This window comes from Sturnus vulgaris, chromosome 7 (assembly GCF_052056855.1).
Source record: "Sturnus vulgaris isolate bStuVul1 chromosome 7, bStuVul1.hap1, whole genome shotgun sequence".
NCBI lineage: Eukaryota > Metazoa > Chordata > Aves > Passeriformes > Sturnidae > Sturnus > Sturnus vulgaris.
The window spans coordinates 35,559,344-35,578,074 of NC_142249.1; the positions used below are offsets into that span (position 1 = coordinate 35,559,344).

An 18,731-nucleotide genomic window follows, 5' to 3' on the forward strand; every position below is an offset into this window, starting at 1 on the left:
TTTCCCCTTTCCCTCTATCACTGTTGACAACCTACTGCATACACTTGTAGTCTTTATCTCTCTTGGTTCTCCTCTTCCATTCTAACAAATTGTGCCCTACATTTCTAAAATCTGCATTTTCTTCTCTATTCCTGCTGCTACAAGTCCACATTTAAACCCAGGTAAATTCTCATATTTCTACCATTGGGGTTTTTTTGTTCCTAAGTCTTCTTTTTTTCTTTTTCACCCCACATAGTTCCTCTCCTGAATTATATCCTAGATTCACTTACTGACAATGCATTTTTTGTTCTATTTGAATTGCTTCCCAGTTCCTCCAGCGCCACTTCCAAACAAGCTTCCCTGGCTATGAAAGCTCTGCAGAATTTGGCTCAGTCTCTCATTCATACTTCCTGCATCTGAACCTCATTCTGTGAGCTAGCATCTTCATTTATTCATCCCTCTCTTCCTTGGCACTTCTCAAATGTGAGATGTACTCTGAATCATTACAAACCAATGCCTTTAAAAAATGAAATCTTTCTTCAACCCTCAAAGCTGAAATGTATTAACTGTTTGATCCTCTCTATATTCACTAAATAGCCATCCCATTCTTGTTTCCCAGAGATTATTTCTGTGCTTTGTTCTCTAAGACTGGAGATAACTGCTCACCTGTTATAATGCAGGTTTAAGACCCACATTCATCACAAAATTGTAATAATTTCATACATCTGACTTGCTGAATATATTGGAATAAGATGATTTCTTTCTCACTCTAGCAAGAGACTTATGCCTTCTTTCAAACAGCTCTTTCAGGTTATCTAACTACAAACTACTGAGACTAGAAACAGAAACAAAAAAGAAGTTACAATTTTTTTTGTTCCAATCTGATCTCTGATCTCAAGTTCTACAAAAAATGGAGGCACTTGTTGATGGCACTTGATGATGCAAGCCATCAAGTACAAATTAAAATAAAAATGAAATATTTAAAGAAATATGCATAAACATGTTATAAAAGAAACAAATGTGAAGCTAATTTATTTTCTAAAATACAAATTTAAGTAATTTGGCTTTTATTGAAGTCAGTGTGACTGGGAAAAATTCAACAGTAACCTGTAAAATACTTTTGTAAGTGTTCCTTTAAACCATGCAGCTGATTCTGAAAAAGGAAATAGACAATGGTAAAAAGCAGTTGGTCTTGTCTTGCATTTAATCACAACATCGACTTGCAGAAACCTATGACCTTTCAAACAAAGGACAGAAAAATTAGATATAGACAGTAAGAGATATAGAGACATGCAACTAGGCTTAGTGCTTCAAAATGAAATTGAAAAACAAATCTATTCTCTTATTCATAGTTACTATCAAAGATAAGAAACTGAAGAATACAAACACACTGAAAGAGCAAATCAATCAGTAATCACGGATCAAAAATAGTAAAGATAAAAGCAAAGTTAAACAAAAGCTCTGGTAACTTAAAAAGGCAATACAAGACAGAAAGCAACAATTGCATCACACAGAAGGAGAAAGGAAGATTAATAGACAACATAAAACCCAGAGGCAAACTCAGTAACAATGACAAAAATAAGAGTGAAAGTGAAAAACAGTTATAGGAAAGTGTAAGACAAAAGGACCTACTGCTCTAGCACAAACTACAATGTGCATGGGAGTGCACGGACTGAACATATTTTCTCTTATTCCACCAGCTTCCAAAATCTAAAACTGTAACTTAGTCAACTAACTCAAATGGAAATTATACCTTTCATACTGCTCAATGGATAATACATGCTATAAAGTTAAAGAAATTTGTGTAGAAATTTGCATAAGAATCTAAATAGGACTTCTATCAGAAATTCCTTGCCCTACAAAGGACTGTGCCTGGGAATTCCAAACATTTCTATTTGCCTCTTGCCCAAGAGCTGCCATTTCTGTGCTAAACAACAGCAGACTAAACCAACTGCTAAACCCTCAGCAGACTGTGTATGTTGTGCCTTTCTAGTGAAGAATCTTTCAGCTATGTTCATAAACTTCGAGGAAATAATGATTTGAGCCTTTGGTATTTTGGTTTACTTTTAGGATGGGAGAGGGGGAATTAATTTCTACAAAGACTGATAAGTTTTGAAGTAAAAGTCTGTCTTAATCAAAAAATAATTAACTAACTATGTATTCCTCCTGTGTAAGTTGCTAGAGATCAGAGACACAGTCAGTGGTAGAAAGTACTATTTTGAAGTGTAGGCAACTGACTCAACATTATAACAGAGGACATTCACACACTACTCTCCAATGATTTCACTGCCATAATGGCTCTCTGTAGCCCATTATCCAAAAAAATATTAAACACTATAAAACCTTTTCTTACTCTAGATAGGGACTGCCTAACAAAACAATTGCCCTTGCATTAAAACTGATAGCTCTTAACAGCAGATGTGAACTCTGCATAACCTGATACTGCCATCCATGGTAATTTACTTCTTTTACTGTGTCTAACAGCATGAGGCCAGCATGGATGGGAAATTAAAAATCACAAGCTCCTGAATATATAAGTGAATGTATTAACTCTCAAACTTATAGAGGAAACAAGATCATCCCAGTAAAAATTTCAGCATACAATTGTAATGGAAAAGCTTGATTCAGAGGTGGTAAATATCTCAAAGTCCTCTTTTGCATCCAGCTTAAACAAATTGTTCTGCCAACATGCCTAGAAATAAATCTGTGTGTCTGAAGCCATCTTCTACAGATATCATCTACAAGACAAGCAATGCTAAATAATGATGCTTGCAAATCACATGCTGACAGTTTTTATTACAAAACTTGATAAAGCATTTAGTGATATCCAGTAGCATGAGAGCTAAATTTCAAATGACAGCATGCCTCTTTTACAGTGTATTCAGGTGAAAAAAATTGTATGTATTACTAAACACACTTTGGTAAAAAGAGGCTATAAATCACACAGTTTTGTAAAGAGAGGATATAAAACATGGTAAAAAGAATTGTGACTTTCCAAGTATGACATTAATAAACATCAGCAGTAAAAATCAGTAACATGCAAAGAGAGAGGTGAGTTCAAATGAGATTGAATACAATCCTTACCAACACTATTGAGTCACTTGCCCATGTATCTCTGTATCTTGGATATTTTACCCAAGCTTCCACCACTTTTTCCAGAGCATTGGCTTCGACACTGCTATTTCTTCACTAACACCTGGTGACCCCTCAGTTATACTCTGAGTTCTTAGGAAATGGGGATTTGTCCACATCTGCCCAAGCATGACTACAAAGCAGCAGAGAGCAGAGAATTGCTCACTTCTACCTCCCAACAGCACACACACATCTGACCCCAACAACCCTCAGTATTTCCTAAACCTATTGCTAACAAGCCACATTCCTGGAAGGGACAAGTTGGTTGATTTTTATTTAAGAGACAGTTTAAAGCACACATAAATAAATAAATAAGTGTAATTGCTGTTTTTAAAAAAGTAACTTACACTGGAAGAAACTGAACTTCTCTGGAAGAAATAGCAAAAATAAAATAATCTTCATGGATGCAAATTGTTCGAACCCAGCTTTTCTTCACACTAATGTTTGAGGTTAGAAACAAAGACTATAAATTGTATCCATACCTAGGCAGCCACTCCAAAGTGCATCTCTGAAGAACAGTCTCTAGTAAGGAATAAGCAGCCACTCAGTTATTTACCTTTAAGGCATGTTTGTGAGATAAAAGGTATGTTAGCTTATGTTGAAGCACACGCTGTCTTGTTGGCTCTAGTATTGTCATTTCCTAGAAATGTGTTAGGCAGTCTCTGTTAGATGAGGTAATGCCTTTGGAGTATCTACTGGAAAAGCCTTTGATTCATTTACCAATGAATCAAAAATACAAGCCACAACAATATATTTATTTTATGCTTTGGGATAAAATATCTTCTATGCAAAAAATAAGAGTTTGTTCTAATAATAAGTCCCTTTTCATGCTGGGTGCTTGTCTAATCTAAGATGATATTAATTGAATCTCTTCAGCTAACACTTATTCTACACCAGTTTCCTACCCCTACAGCAAAGCATAGATTAAGTGATGCCTGTGAAGGGGGTGCATAGCCTGAGGGAAGAAGAAAGATGAGCAGAGATGCACATATGGCTCACTTCAAATCCTATGCTTATGTATTTTTTAAAACTAGAAAAAACACTTCTACAGAAAATATACCACTGGGAATACTGAAAGAAGGTTTAAATCATTATGGAGCACACATAAGGGAAAGACTTGTGTGAGGCAAGGGCTGACAAACTAAGAAGAAAACTCAGCTACAAGCACCAGAGGCTGTTGTTCTCTGTTTTGGGACAGGAAGAGAAATACATCTGCATGAGGAAGGGACAGATTTAAAAAATACTCCTTGAGAAAGTTTGACTAACACACTTTACTTTAGATAGAAGCTGGCTGAGAGTGTGCACGCAATTCCTCAATGTGACCCAGTTTACACACAGAATTTGCTGTGCCAAGCAGTGAGACTTCTTGCAATCATGATGAATATTTTTTCATATGCATGCCACATGATAACCATCAGTGCTGGGTTATGCAAAGCTCTTGTTAGTTAAAGACTTAAAGAAAAAAACCCACCATAAACCCATAACCCTAATGAAAAAAATAGAATTTCCCCCTGGACAGAGTCATTAGACTTCAAACCTTTCTGAATACTTACTGCAGGCAATTGTTACTACTTCATCAAAAAGAAGAAAGAAACATCTAATAAAAATTTATCCAGTCCTACAGTTGAACTACTTCCCAAGTCCTCTATGCTACACAATAACTTGCAGAAGATTCCTGGCACTTTGAAATACATCCATTGGCTACACTAATTAAATGTGTAGTTCCTTTAATTTTAATAGCGTCTGTTATTTCACTATTTGTATATACAAATACACACCTCAATTGCATATTCTACAGCTTTGGATTTATTACATTCAATTCTAACACAGGCTTTGCTGTCTATTCTACCAAAGTCTTAGCTATCTGTTAAAATTACATCCACCCGTTCTTAGTCTGTGCAGCAAGAAAATGTCTGATAAGGCTAGTGGTCACAGAGAAGTTAATGCCAATTCAGCATAAAGCATATCAAATCTCAGGCTTTCATGTGAAGGGATGGACTCCTCTTTCTGTTCTGCCACTGAAACTAGCAGCATAAAACAGATGGCTTATTCATTCCCTGAAACAGCAGTGCTAAAGGTTTTTGGGCAAAGAAATAGAATGAAAGTGAAAAAACTTCAGAGATTTTAATTGATTTAAAGTTCCATATAATTCCAAGAACTGCTGAAAAATATTTCCTTTCCATTCCTTTCCAATTTTTCCCCTTTAGAGGAAAAGATGCACGTTTCTTTTCCCCTGAAAATGATCACGAACATTAGCAAGCAACTCCCTGAGGCCCTAAGCCTCTCCTTCTCAGCAAGATGCTGAAATAATCAGGAACTAATTTCATCCATCTTTCCCACACAGGCTACAGTAATTCCATTTGTGCCAGACCGCTCCAACATCATTCCTTTCCAAAACAGCAGCATACAGAAGTTTTACAGCTTTAGGCTGCAATTGCCCACATTTCCTAAAATTTATAAATGTGGAAATAGCATTTCCCCCTCTCCTTTTTGACCCTGTAACTCAGTAACAGGCTCTTACTCAGCAAAATATTTCCAGCCTCTGCTGCATAAACCATGTTTTCTGATTTACCAGGTACTTAATTGTTGAATGCCTACTCCATCAGCTGCTGCACTGGCTAACTGAGCACTCTGCAAAGCTTCTCCTGCTCTCTGCTGCAGCTCAGTGAGCTCCAGAACACCCTGATTACACTCCAGAATTGTACCAAATTTAAAATAGAAAACCACACAGATGCATCAGGATCTGTTAGTCATTCCCTTAACAACTCTACCACGCCATTAAGAACTAAAGAATCAAATGTGAATTAACTTATTTTAGGAATTCTCTATTAACATAACAAAAATGATGGTCCTACTGGTATCAACCTCCTTTCACATGAGAACTTCGATACTATGATTCTGTTTTGCATAATGGATTATTAAAATTTTCTTCATCCTCTGTGGAAAAAAACCCCACAACTCATTTTAAACCATGTTACCTTAGTTTATGAAAGATCTCTGAAACATAACTCACCTAGGACTGATGGTATTGAATAATCTTTTCAAAAAAAGAATTAATGTTTATCTAAAGCAATTAATTTTACCATGTGATACAGCAAGTTGAATACAATAATTTTACCTGCCACTTCTCTGAAGTGCAAATATGATGCCCTTTTCTTGAAAAGGAAGCAGCTTCTTTCTCAGTCTTTCAGGTAGGAAGGACAGCTTAGCATCAACATCCTCTAACTGAGAAGCTTCGAGTGAAGGTGTTTCCTGGAGAGCACTGGCCATGCTGAACTAGAGGGAAACAAAAGAGAAAGAAGATATCTTACACACATGGCAGAATAGGGAATAAAGCTTGATGGAACAAGTGATGGAACATCACTTCATCTTGAAATAATCAATATGTACAGAATTTCCCCTGAGTTTTGAGAATTCTCTCTGGAAAGCATAAAATTGTGCAGATGCTGGAGGAAGAATCCCTCACCTCAGTATCCATAAAATAGTCTAACTATTCCAGGATGAACAGGGCAGCATGTGTCTTTTCTTTATACTATGAAATGATTATTTTAGCAAATACCCTATTCATGAATGGAAGTTATTTGCCATTCAAATCGAGCTTACTCATGAACAGTGAAATATAACTCTTTTAGTAAACATTTTTCAGAAGAGTTCTAGGGAAAAAACAGTTTATTTAACCTTCTGATGATGGAACTAACAGTCCTCTAAATTTTTAATCCTAAAAATTAAATCAGGAAAAAAGGGGAAAATATGCCCACTTTGAGGGAAGTGGAAAAAAAAAGAAGAAGAAAAAAGAAAAAGCATATAAATAAAAGTGAATAACTTTATTTCCCTCAGAAGGAAACAGTCTTAAACCACAGAACGAATAAATAAAAATTCTCATAGTGTGCTTAAGACTGAAAATGTGGATTTTTGTTCAAGGGATAGCATCAGACCAGAAATACTCACTTTTGCTCTCTTAACTTCAATAGACTTCAAATAAGCACACAAAAGCTTATAAAACTCAGTAGCAGTGCACTAACTGAACACAAAGAAATAAATCTTTGCATCAAAACATTACCTAATTATTTTGGATTCACAGCCTGTTAGGAGCAGGATTACCACAGGAACAAAGAATGTCAGCCAAAATAGGCTGCCTGGACTCTTAGCAGTACCACCAGGTTTGATAGCAAAATTCTAAACTTGGAGCACTCAGGTTTTCTGACCGTGACTTATTTCTGAAGCAATTTGGAAGAAGACAGATGTGATGTGAGGGATGAAGTGCCATATTGACAAGAAGGATGTGCTGAGCTCTGTGGTCACTCACACCAAGCACCTGCAGGAGTTGGTCTTAAACCGCTTTTTGACACTGCTTACAAGGTAAGATAGACCTGGGAACGATGTAAATGGTTAAAGCAGGCAGCATTAAAAAGCCTGATCAGCAGTTTGCAACTGCCTTCTTCCACTGCCATGGAGCCCAGGTGAGGAGGCAGAACAGGCAGGTGGATTCAGGTGAAACCACAGCCACAGTGAAAGAACTGCACCTCTGTTCCTAAGGAACTCTGCTTATGAAACTTTGCCTACAAATCCTGGTGTACATTATTCTGATGTGTAGGATCACTGAGCCCCCTGCTCGGAACCTCTCACAGTTAATACTGTCTTAAAATCAGGGAGATACAAAGGAAAAGAACAGAGGACTAGAGAGCACAGCAAATATAAGTTATTGGGAATTTGTCACATCTGGAAGAAAAAAAAAGTAGCTGCCAGTACTGCTGACAACAATGAGGAAAGGGAAAGGACAGGGACCAAGACCTGAATGTTCTGAAAATCCAGGAAACTGTTGTAGAATTCCAGAAAAATGAGGATTTTGGTGGATCTGCCAGTGGCATTGTCAGTCGGACTAATGCCATTCAGGCACATAGAAAATGAGTAAGTGCTTTTTTAAGGATGTAGGTAAGTGGGCTTTTTTAAAGGATGAATTACAGGCATCTCTACCAGGATACACATCAGGCATTCAGGGGAGCTTAAAGAAAATGCTGTGGATGAGCCTCCAGGCAATTCCATGACATTCTCATTGTGAAAGAATTGAACAGGGTAACACTGGAACTTCCAGGCATCCCTTCTTGGGCCTCCACAACCACTTCTACAAAAAAGGGGTGTTCAACCACAACCATTTTGACATACCATTCTGCTGGGTAATGAGGGAAGACTACAGAATTTAAATTTAAAATACTGATCAATACACAAAAGTTGGGACATAAGCATTGTATTGACTGTGGAAATTTTGTCCCCCATTTTCCTAAGTGGAATCTTTGGTATCCCTTTACAAAAATAATATTCCTGTACCTTGGGCCTCTGGAACATTCAGCAGCAGATAACAAATACTGTGATGAGTACCAGGCTCTTTCATGCATGTCCACCACAGAGCGTGGCTTAACAGAAGATGGAAATCCCCTGTTTGCCCAAGACAAGTATTTTCCAGAAAAAAATCATAAAGCTCCAGTAAATAAATACCTGCTTCCATTCTCAGTTGAGCAAACACAAATGTTTCAATTCTAACTGTTTGGAAAATACCCATCATCACTTCAGTTCTATCACAATATTTTCCACTGGGTATTTTTTTCCTTTAGAATTGATTAAGGTAAGGTACTTCAAGACTGCTAGCAAACAAACAAAAACTAAACATTTCTGCAGACCCAAGCTTCAACAGTGCTGCAGGATTGGTGGGGTCAATAAAGCTGTATAACACTCAGCTCTGAGATTCACCTCTAAAGAAAATTTGTGACTCATTTTCTGTGACAATTTTCCATTCTATAAATGCAGATATAATGATGTACTTGTGATCAGCTCGCTACATAGCTTGTTGTGAGAGACAATATGAAAATGAAATGTTAACATAATTAGCTTTCTGTTGAAGGAGATCGTGACAAGATCCTTTCACTGAAACACTGAATAGGAACCATGCAGTTTCAGAAGCATAAATCTGAATTAGAGGATGAGTCATCAGTACATAGCAATACTACCATGAAAAATGTTTCTGCATCAGTCATGAACAAGGTAAAAACTGACTTTGCAGATCTTAGAAAGCAGCAAAGCAAAAAGCACTAACTACCAGATATGTACAAATTTTTGTTTAGTTTTTTTCTCTAGGTGAATGATTGTATAAATGAATGGTGAATAATTACAGACTAGGTGAATAACTGAAGAACTCCACGTGTGGTGAACAATGACTATTATAGCAACATATTCAGTGATTGTGGCAGTGTGGTCATGTATGTTTTGAGACAGAGTACTTACATACACACTGTAGTAATGTCAAGAAATAAAAATAATCTGTTTTAAAAAATAACTTAGTCAGTGTAGCAGAAGATCAGTTTGTATTTGTTGTTCTAGTCATTGCAGATTTCGAAGATGTAAGGGGACAGAGAAAGACTAGTGCATGTATTCTCTAACTACCACTTTTCATGGTTTTTTCTGTGTCGTTAATGTGCTGTAATATAGATCACATCAATCTTCTCACATCTCCAGATCACAAGTTCCGGAGCTTCATTTTTTTTTCAGACAAAATAGATCTAAAAGGTTTTGTGTGGAGACCTAGTTTTTCATTCAGAGACTTCATTCAGCTGCACAAGCCTTATGAGTTAAAGAACTCAAACTCTAGAGTATTTACTCAAGTGTTTTACATGAAATCAGGGATGAAATAGCTGAATTACTAAACCAGTAACTATTAGTCTAAAATTGCTTAAGTGTCTCAGGACTAGATAGTGGCAAATAATCCCAGCTTTTAAAAGCAGGGATGAGGAAGATTCATGGACCTGCATCAAGATTCAGTTATAGAGCATAAAAAACAGCAAAAAATGATGAAGTGCAGAACCTATGAACACCAGGATAAATGCATGTATTTGGTGGGAGTCATCATGTGTTTTGTAAAAGTGATTCCCATTTTTCCATTCCGATGAAGTTTTTTTGAAAGGGCTCTACAACAATGTACCTACAAACTATTTGATGCAGTCTAATTCCCACTACTTTTCAAAATGGAATTGAAACAGAATAAATTTTATAAACACATTTGTACAGTAACTATAATTTCTGCAAAAACTTTTGACAAAGTCTCTCAAACTTCCAAGAAAACTGAGCTACCATATTAAAAAAATTGCACTGAAACTTTTTTGTAAGTTCAAGCGAGTAGACAGTTGATACATGAGAGAAACAACATCAGCAGTATTTCCAAGTAATCTGCTCCAACTTCTATCAAGTTCGATAAATGATCTGTTCATAAATGATCTGGAAAAGTAAGTAGCTACTGAGGGATGAGGGCAGTGCAAATAATAAAATTTGAAAAAACCCAACCTTGAACTTCTTTTAATCACTGTGACTGCTATACTGACTTTCACTATAGGCCCTTATCCTTCCAGAGGCAGCAATGGAGAGCCAGCTTGTTGAGGAAATTACAGCCCTGGGGCTATTTCTTTATTGGAAAGTTGGGTGCAAGACTGATGACAAGTTCAAGGACTACTTTAAGTTTTCCAATAGCTGTTTGTCAACACAAGCTGATTACATAATATAAACCCACTGCTTACTTTTATAGGCCACTAAGTATAGCTCTTTAATGCAGCTCAGTAGCACATGCCTAAGACAAATGAGTTTTTCCACTAAGGGTTTTGCTTCATAAATTTCCTCTTGAGGGACTTAACTGCTCCACGACTGCATGTTCAATAAAACTTAATAAGGAATTCAAGGCTCTAAGAACATCTTGGTTGATTGATTAATCAACTATTCCACAGAATCACAGAATTGTCTGGGTTGGAAGGGACCTCTGGAGATCATCCCATCCAACCCCTCTGCCAAGGCAGGGTCACCTGGAGCAGGTGACACAGGAACGCATCCAGGTGGGTTTGGAATGTCTTCAGAAAGGGAAAATCCACAAGCTCTCTGGGCAGCTGTACCAGGGCACTGCCATCTTTGTAAAGATCCCCCTCATGCTGAAGTGGAACTTCTGTTTTATTTTATGGCCACTGCTCCTCATCTAGCTCATGGGCACCACTGGAAAGAGTCTGGCACCATCTTGGCACCCACCTTTGAGATTTTAATGTGCATTAATGAGATCTCCTCTCAGTCTTGTCTTCTCCACACTAAGCAGGCCCAGCTCCTGCAGTCTCTCTTCATAAGAGAGATGCTCCAGACCACTCATCACCTTTGTGGCCTCCGCTGGACCCTCTCCAGCAGCTCCTTGTCTTTCTTGTTCTGAGGAGCCACCAACAGGATAATAAAGAATTGAAAAACTACCCATCAAAATACAGAATTTTAAAGAACACTTTAAGATAAAACAATCAGATGGAGCAAAGAACAGCACACACTTCTTCAGCATAGACCAGTTTTTCCATAGGCCGTTGTACCGTGCTGGAGGGAAGCGCACATCTCAACACCTGCCTGGGGGCAAGATTTTCATTTTACTTACGCAAGTCCCTACAGCTGCAATCGCAGAGGTACCTGAGCGCACGATACGACGAGCCAGCAACAGCAAGAAGTGAAACCTGTCACAAACAAGGGCTGGGGACAAACAGCAGTCACCTGGCAGCTGGTCCCCGCCTGGCGACCGGCCCCGAGCGCGTCCCACCGCGGGCACCCCCTCACGGCCACCCCTCACGGCCGCCGGCTCCGCGCTCAAACGGCCGCCGGGAAGTGACGCATGACCAGAGGTCACGGACGGGAAGCGCTTTTGGGCCCGGGGACCGCTTTTTCCTTATTTTTTCTGTCTTCCCCGTCCTTCCCGCCCCTGGCCCCTCTTTCCCAGGAGCGAGTTAAAAATCATCTTCCCGCCTGGCCGTGCCTCGTGCCGATTCCTGATCCGCTGGAGCGGGCAGGTTGAAGGAGCCAGAGGGGCGGGAAGGGGGAAGCGGCGCTGGGACCGGAGGGAGGCGAGGATGGCGCTAAGGGCCAGGCCGGACGGGACAGTGCCGCCGGCTCTCAGGGTTGGAAGGAGCGGTGAAAGCCGAGGCGAGGGGCCGGATGGCCGAGAAGTTGCACGGGCAAGCCCTGACTACAGCTCCCAGCCTGCCCTGCCAGGGTGCGGGCGCCGTGCGGCTGCGGGAGCGCTGGCGTGGGCACCCAGCGGGACCGGGGAGCTGCTACTCGGGATACACCACACGCCCGAGAGCAGCTCAGGCGCGGATGAAGGGAAAGCAGCCGGGGCAGGGAGCGGAGGCCGCTAAGACCCCTCACTGCCACAGTCGCGGGATCGCTCTGTCTGCTCGCGGCCATGGGCTGCACGCAGGGGGCGGGCCTTGCGGTGCCGGTGCGCCACTCTAACTGGTGCTCATGGCTGTCTATCAAGGCGGCCGTGCCCTCCGATTGGTCGCCGCCTTCCGGGCGGGCTCTGCTTCGCGTAAGCGCCGAGCGGCATCACTCCGCGGCAGCGCCGGGGGGAAGGTGCCGCGGCGCTTATTGGTTCGTGTACCCGTCCATCATTAGCGTTCCGCGCAGTCATTGGTGGTGGCAATCTGGGGGCGGGGCCTCTCTCCCCGCCGCGGCAGTAGCAGGAGGAACCCGGGCGGCGCTCGGCGCTGGGTTCGGCGCCCCTCGTGTGTGAGGAGCCGCCACCCGCCGGGCGCGGTGTCCCGGGAAGGAGCCCGGGTACGAGCCCGGGAAGGAGCGCTCCGGCCCGGTGAGGAGCCCGGGATGCCGCCGGGGAAGGCGCTCCCGCGGGCGGGGGTCGCAGTGCGCTGAGGGAGGAGGGGGGGGCCGCGCCCGCAGTGCGCAGAGCGGGGGCAGCGCTGAGGGGAAGGGGGGGGGGGGGGCGCGGCCGCGGGGCCGGGGAGTGCAGCCCAGCCCGGCCGGGGGTCGCGGTCCTGCGGGGCGAGCACGGCCCTTCCCCTTCCCTAATATAGCCAGGGCTGGCCGGAGTGGGGCACAGGGCTGTTCACCTATTATGTTTTCATTTTCTTAAAATTTCTGCCGCATGTTGGATAATTTTGCATGTGGGTATATCTACCATATTATAGTATAAAGTGTAAGTAGACTCGCGAGTAAGCTACGTCACAGCCTGGTTTTTACCATGTCTTTTAAAAACGTTTTAAAATGAGTTTTCAGCACCGAAGAAGGTTTTCGCTTCATGAGGAAAATGGAACGAGATAGAAAAAAAGTGAGGAATAGCTGTTTCTTACATGGACTCTAAGAATTATTCAGATTATTCACGTGAAGAGATTTGCACGCATCCTACATGTTGGTGGGATTTGTGTGATGTCCTTAGAAAGCTGGATTAGGAGGGTGATGAAAAAAAACCAAAAAGAGCGGTGCACACGTTGCTTAGAGTGCATTGCTACATTGTACAGTCTACCATAGCGTTTGTTATCTTGGAGTGGTTTTGCTAATAGTCTTAATTTTAAATTTTGATGCCCCTCTCTCATTGACCTGAAACCGAAGAGATCTTGTGTGCCCAAAGTAGAATAGGGAACGTGTTGGGTTTTTTTCTCTTGCAGTGTCTGATACTGGCCTTTTTTTTCATTGAGGCATTAACCTGCAGTTTTTAATGGAGTTGCTTTCTCGTGTCTTGTCTTCCACAAGGAGTAATGTATTTGAGGCATGCTTTTTGACTGAATATTAAGCAGCAATTTTACAGAGTAGTATGTCTTGTGAATATTAGATTAGGAATATTTATTTACTGTTGAAGTGAAAGGTAAAATGAAGTTCTGATTATTTTTCAAAATGTTTTGTTCAAATAATTTGCTATTCAGGAGAAAGAAATGGTAATGGAAACACATTTTCTTTGACAGTCTCCCATTGGCTTGGCATGCAGCTGATATTAAGCCTTTGTTTTACAGTAAGTACTGTGATGTCAAGGGTTTGAGTATTTTATAGAAATTAAATAATTTACTGCTTGTACTCCTGCGTTTACCGAAGTCCCAATGGCAAAAATAATGTTAAGACTTGTGTCCATTTAAATCTTGTAAGATCAAAAACGTAGTACTTGTAACTGCATTGTTTGGCTACTCTTTATTTTAGAAAACTGTAAATTGCTATGAAGATCAGCTAGTACTTCTCTCGTGAGTAAAAATAGATTTGATTAAATATCAGTAATTTTGAGGGGTGTGCAGTGCACTGGGTTAGGTTTATTAGCAGTACTCCAGCAACTATTTATTAAAGATTTGGGAAGGGTCAGCCACAAATCTACTGCACTGATTGTCTGTATTTTAATTTTGTGTGTCTGTTAAGAGGAATAAAAGAAAAGTTGAGGAGACTGGTGCTACTGCTTTGCTCTTTCTCATCTTAAACACAATTCTGCCTCTTCCTTTTTCTTCTTTTAACTTGGGTTAAGTTTTTGGCTTTTATTTCTTCTATTTCAGTAGATTTGCCTTAAACCACAGTCTTTATTTTGTATTGCTTGCTTAAAGTCTGTGAAACTGCTTCAAACCAGCTGAATGGTTTAGGTCAAATGCTCTAGGCTCAGCCTTGGGTACAACACAAATGCCAGTTTATGCAGTTTTTCAGTTAATTCAATTTATTCAGATAAAGGTTTATTCACTTTGCTAAGGTGGCCTGTTCATTCAACTTCATGTCTTTGTATCGCCCCTTTCACAGATCTACTTCGCCCTAGAGTTAATTTGACTAAGGGATGTAGCACCACGTCTTTTTAAATAACTTTTTGTGCTTAAAGTTTCAAAGTGCTGTGTTCTAGCCTTTTAAAGGTAACTGATACAGTTGCGTTTTTTGGACACTTTGGGGAAAATCGACCTTTTGACACCGTGTTCTCTCAGGATGAGTTGTCAGATAGTGGGGCAACGTGAACTTTGAATTGGCTATAATGTGGCAAACAGTCCATTTTATATAAACCTTTTAAATATATTGACAGCATGGTTCAGATTTAGTGAGCTAGACAACTCTATGGTCTAACTTTTACTACCGGGATAAAAATACGAACCACCTTGGATGTCCTGATTAGTTGCAGTGATTTGGAACTGAAATTTTTCGGCGTGCTCAAATTTTCATTTCAGAGATACGAAGAGAGTTAAGCGGTAGCCAGTAAATACAAAGTGCTGTAATTCATGGGTGTGACAGCTAAGGAGCTTTCCATAGGAGTGGGAGAATATCCTGTAATCCTGGCATCACTGGGCTCCAGGACTGCAGAGGTGTGTTGAGCTCAGTTGGGCTTTTAGTGCAGTTTTCCCGTGACCATCCCACCTAGAAATGGCCAGCTAGGAATGACCCAGGGCGTTTTGTTAAACGCTGCATTCCACATTGAGCCTTTTAGTGATGGAAAGAGGAGTCGTTTGGCAGTGCAAGACCTGAATAATAAGGTCATTCACACCGTATTCTTCAGGCAAGAAGAATCAATGGTGTACCTCAATGTGGTGCTTACTCTGGTTGATAGGTAGCATCTGTGGCCGCCCATTAAAGTTGGGGTTGTGTGGTTCTGGGTGTATCCTCCTTGAATTTTCCTTGAGGTGGTGGACGAATGTGCTGTTTAACAATGTTAGGAGATTTTGGAAAGCGATGTTGGTAAGCTCTCTTTCTGGGAGATGGTAAGTCAGCAACAGATTATGATTAAATATTGTTGGGAAAATGGCACTTTGAGCCTGCCTGTAATCTTATTTTGATTTCATAACTTGCTGAAGGATGTTTTAGAGGAAATAACGTCTGGAAACAGATTTACGAAGGGCAGCAGCCTTAATTACAGAACAGCCTGTGCTGCTACTCTTGTGCATAAGTTAGTCTCCTGCAGTTTAATGTATGTATTATGAGAATCCTGTCAACCTGTCATTTTTTGATGTGCGCTTTTCTCCAGTCTATAGAATTATGTTTCCAAGAATATTTGGTTATTGTACATTTGGATCTAGACTGCTGAAGCAAAGTGTAGTTTTGAGATGGCTGTGGGATGCTTATTCCAAGGTTTCTTTTCTACTCCTTATCTTGGATCTCTGTAAGGAAATGGGGCATTACCTCTGAGCAGCCATTGGTTTCTGCATTAACAATTATATACTACGTTGTTCACCTATCTTTCTTCTGGATGATGCTGAATTTTTGTTCTTTATTCTCCTTCCCAACATCAGTTCTTATTATTCTTTAATCTCTAACTTGAATTTGTGTATAAAATGGAATTCTGTCCCTTATTTAGCACTCTTAACTGTTCTGCCCCCCCCCTCAGGTTTGTTAGCAAGTGTACTGCCATGTATGAAAGATCTTTGTACAGTTGTGTACAGAATGGTCTGAAGACTGAAGCTTGTCACGACAAATGCCAAAATATCTTTAAAGCTGTGACTGCATAGCATAGCAGGGTTGCTCTTTCTTTCTGAAAGCATAGTTTTGGATAACATGCATCTCTGAGTCAAAAAATAACCTCTAAAAGGCATAAAGATAGAAGATCTCATCGCTGGATTTGGTTTAGCAAAAATCCAGTCCTGAGTTTTGTACTTTTCTAGAAAATGTTCTATATAATTGGTTAGCACTAAACCTACCACAGTTGTCATAAGAATTGCTCCCAGCCAAGTGAGGTGTGATAGGTTGCTGTAGGTATCCAAGTAGAGCATTTTAATTTATGTTAAGTAAAGCAAAACATAAATAGATGCAGTCCTTGCAATACCTGCTGCTGTGAAAAAGGCCATCGCGGTGCCATATCCTTGGCTTTTTGTTCCTGCCCTCTGCCACCTCTGCTCTGTTTAATGAGCTGTTACTGGGAGCACTTTCCAAACTTATCTGTGTGAGATGTAGGTCTCTTTTTCTATCAAATTGAAGCATCTATTGGGAGACTTGGAGGAGCAGTTTAACTGGCAGATGGAGGAAATGGTGACTAGAAGTGAGATCAGTGACTTCTTTAGTGCAGCTGAATCTGGAAAAGGCTGTTGGTGTGCAGCTGGTGAGTGAAGTCTGAACTAATTTGAGTGCTTCTGCCAACAGCAGATTGAGGAGTGTTCCCATAGTCCTTTCTCCTGTCAGAGCTTTGGGCATCAAAAGCTCCTGCTGGTGCTGAGAAGCTGGGAGCAGTTGCATCATTGACCAATGCTGGATCCACGAGCAGATTTCCATCTGTTTTCATGTTCTAAGTGAACTCGGAAGAATTTGGTATGTTCTTGTGGAGATACAGCAGGAGTTTTGAGAGGCGTTGGAAAATTGCTGGCTTAGATCAAATGTTCAGTTTTTATACCCTAATGAGGCAGTAGCAAAAGTAAATCAGTAAATCAGTTTGTGGGGAATTCTTGTCCATGTTACCACAGCATGATTTGAAGCATTTCAACAGAAGGTATAGAAAAAAAGCCTTTTTCATTTAAAGTATTGTTAATACCTTGATATTTTGGATGAAGAGCTCCATTTCAGGTTCAATGTGCTCTGTAGGTGTTTAAAAAGAGTACAACTTGCTGCTAGGATTAGAATCTTTTTTCCCTTTGTTTTTTAATCCATTAAATCTATTCCATAACGTAAAGCAAGAACTGAGTTTCTGTCTTCTCTCAGATGTAGCTGGATTGGTTAGCAAAGCTGCACACATTGGCAATACTTAGACTCCAAATAAAACCTGGTTTGCCTTTTTCAGTTGATGGGTCCTTATCCTTCTTCCACTTGGAAAGTCAGACTATTTCTGAACAAGAACTTGCCTAATGGCTTTCCAAGGGAAAAGCAAGGGAAACTGAACAATTTTCTTGTGTTAGTGATTGTTGCACATATTTTAGTGGCAAAAACTGGGAAGATGACAATTAGCTACTCCAAGTATCTGCTGATAATATTTTTACTGTTAGAATTGACTGTAATGAGTCCTTAATTTTTACTTGTAATGAAGATGGCAAGTTATTAGTCTCTTAGTTTAGGTGTTGTGGTTTCTTTGTTTCAAGCACATCAAAGTGATCTTTTATGCATTTTCATTGCACTTAATCTCTAAAAAGGCTTCTAGCTTCTTGTTTGTCGCACATTGCGTTATTATCATGGAAAAATAAACTGCTTTTCCAAGGGTTTAAAGCTATACCACAAAGCAGTGCCAGTATTGCTCTGAGATGTTGTCCTTGTGGTGTGGATTGGAGGAGGAAAAGGACTCCCAGTACTTGGAAAGCTGTTAAGTGACTTTATGGAAGCTGCTGTAGGAATGCTACTGCAGACTTGTGGTCTAACAAAAGGATATGAATCTTTCACACAAACTATTGTGTTAACTTATAAAAATGTTATGATGTTCATCCTACTACTTCATGTGGGGATGTTTTGTTTCCCTCTAGTTTCAAATATTGGCTTCTGGAGAGGAACACTTGTTTTTATGTGAACTTGTTACTGGGTGGGAGAAGGAACTGAGTCCAGACTCTGCTTATCTAGTGATGAATTAAATAGAGAAATATAAATAATACCATGTTTTGAGGAAGATTTCTGAGCCTCAAATGGTACCATTAGACTGAATCTTAAAGCAGTAATATGAAAAGATTAAGTGGGCTAACTCAGTTAGTGCAATGTATGATGTTCTAACAGTTGGCTGTTCATCGTTGACCATGATGACATGCCATTAGTTACTACATAATCTTGTATTTCCTGACACTGCAAAGTTTGATTTGAAAAGCACAAAGAGCAGTAGTCCTTATTAAGACCTGCATATCAAAATAGTAGTGGAAGCTGTCCCAACTCAGAACACAATCAGCTTTTTATCTGGCCTTTTCTGTTGAAATATTAGACAATGT

The 18,731-nt window shown here is 40.2% G+C and overlaps 1 protein-coding gene across 5 annotated transcripts in view; it reads right to left on the reverse strand.

Annotated features, from left to right (window-relative positions):
- The window catches only part of ZRANB3 (zinc finger RANBP2-type containing 3), a 41,129-nt gene extending 29,384 nt beyond the window's left edge, over positions 1-11,745 (reverse strand). Inside the window, exons 1-2 of one of the 5 annotated variants that reach the window (XM_088168372.1) lie at positions 11,662-11,745; positions 6,230-6,387 (exon numbers count right to left, since the gene is read on the reverse strand). In XM_088168372.1, coding sequence (XP_088024498.1) covers positions 6,230-6,381 — 152 coding nt within the window. In that variant the 5' untranslated portion in view covers positions 6,382-6,387; positions 11,662-11,745. Of the gene's footprint in view, positions 1-6,229; positions 6,388-11,166; positions 11,297-11,548 lie in introns of those variants that run through there. The other 4 variants (XM_014870813.2, XM_014870814.2, XM_088168371.1 and 1 more) reach the window with 4 other exon arrangements.
- Positions 11,746-18,731: the final 6,986 nt, after the last annotated feature.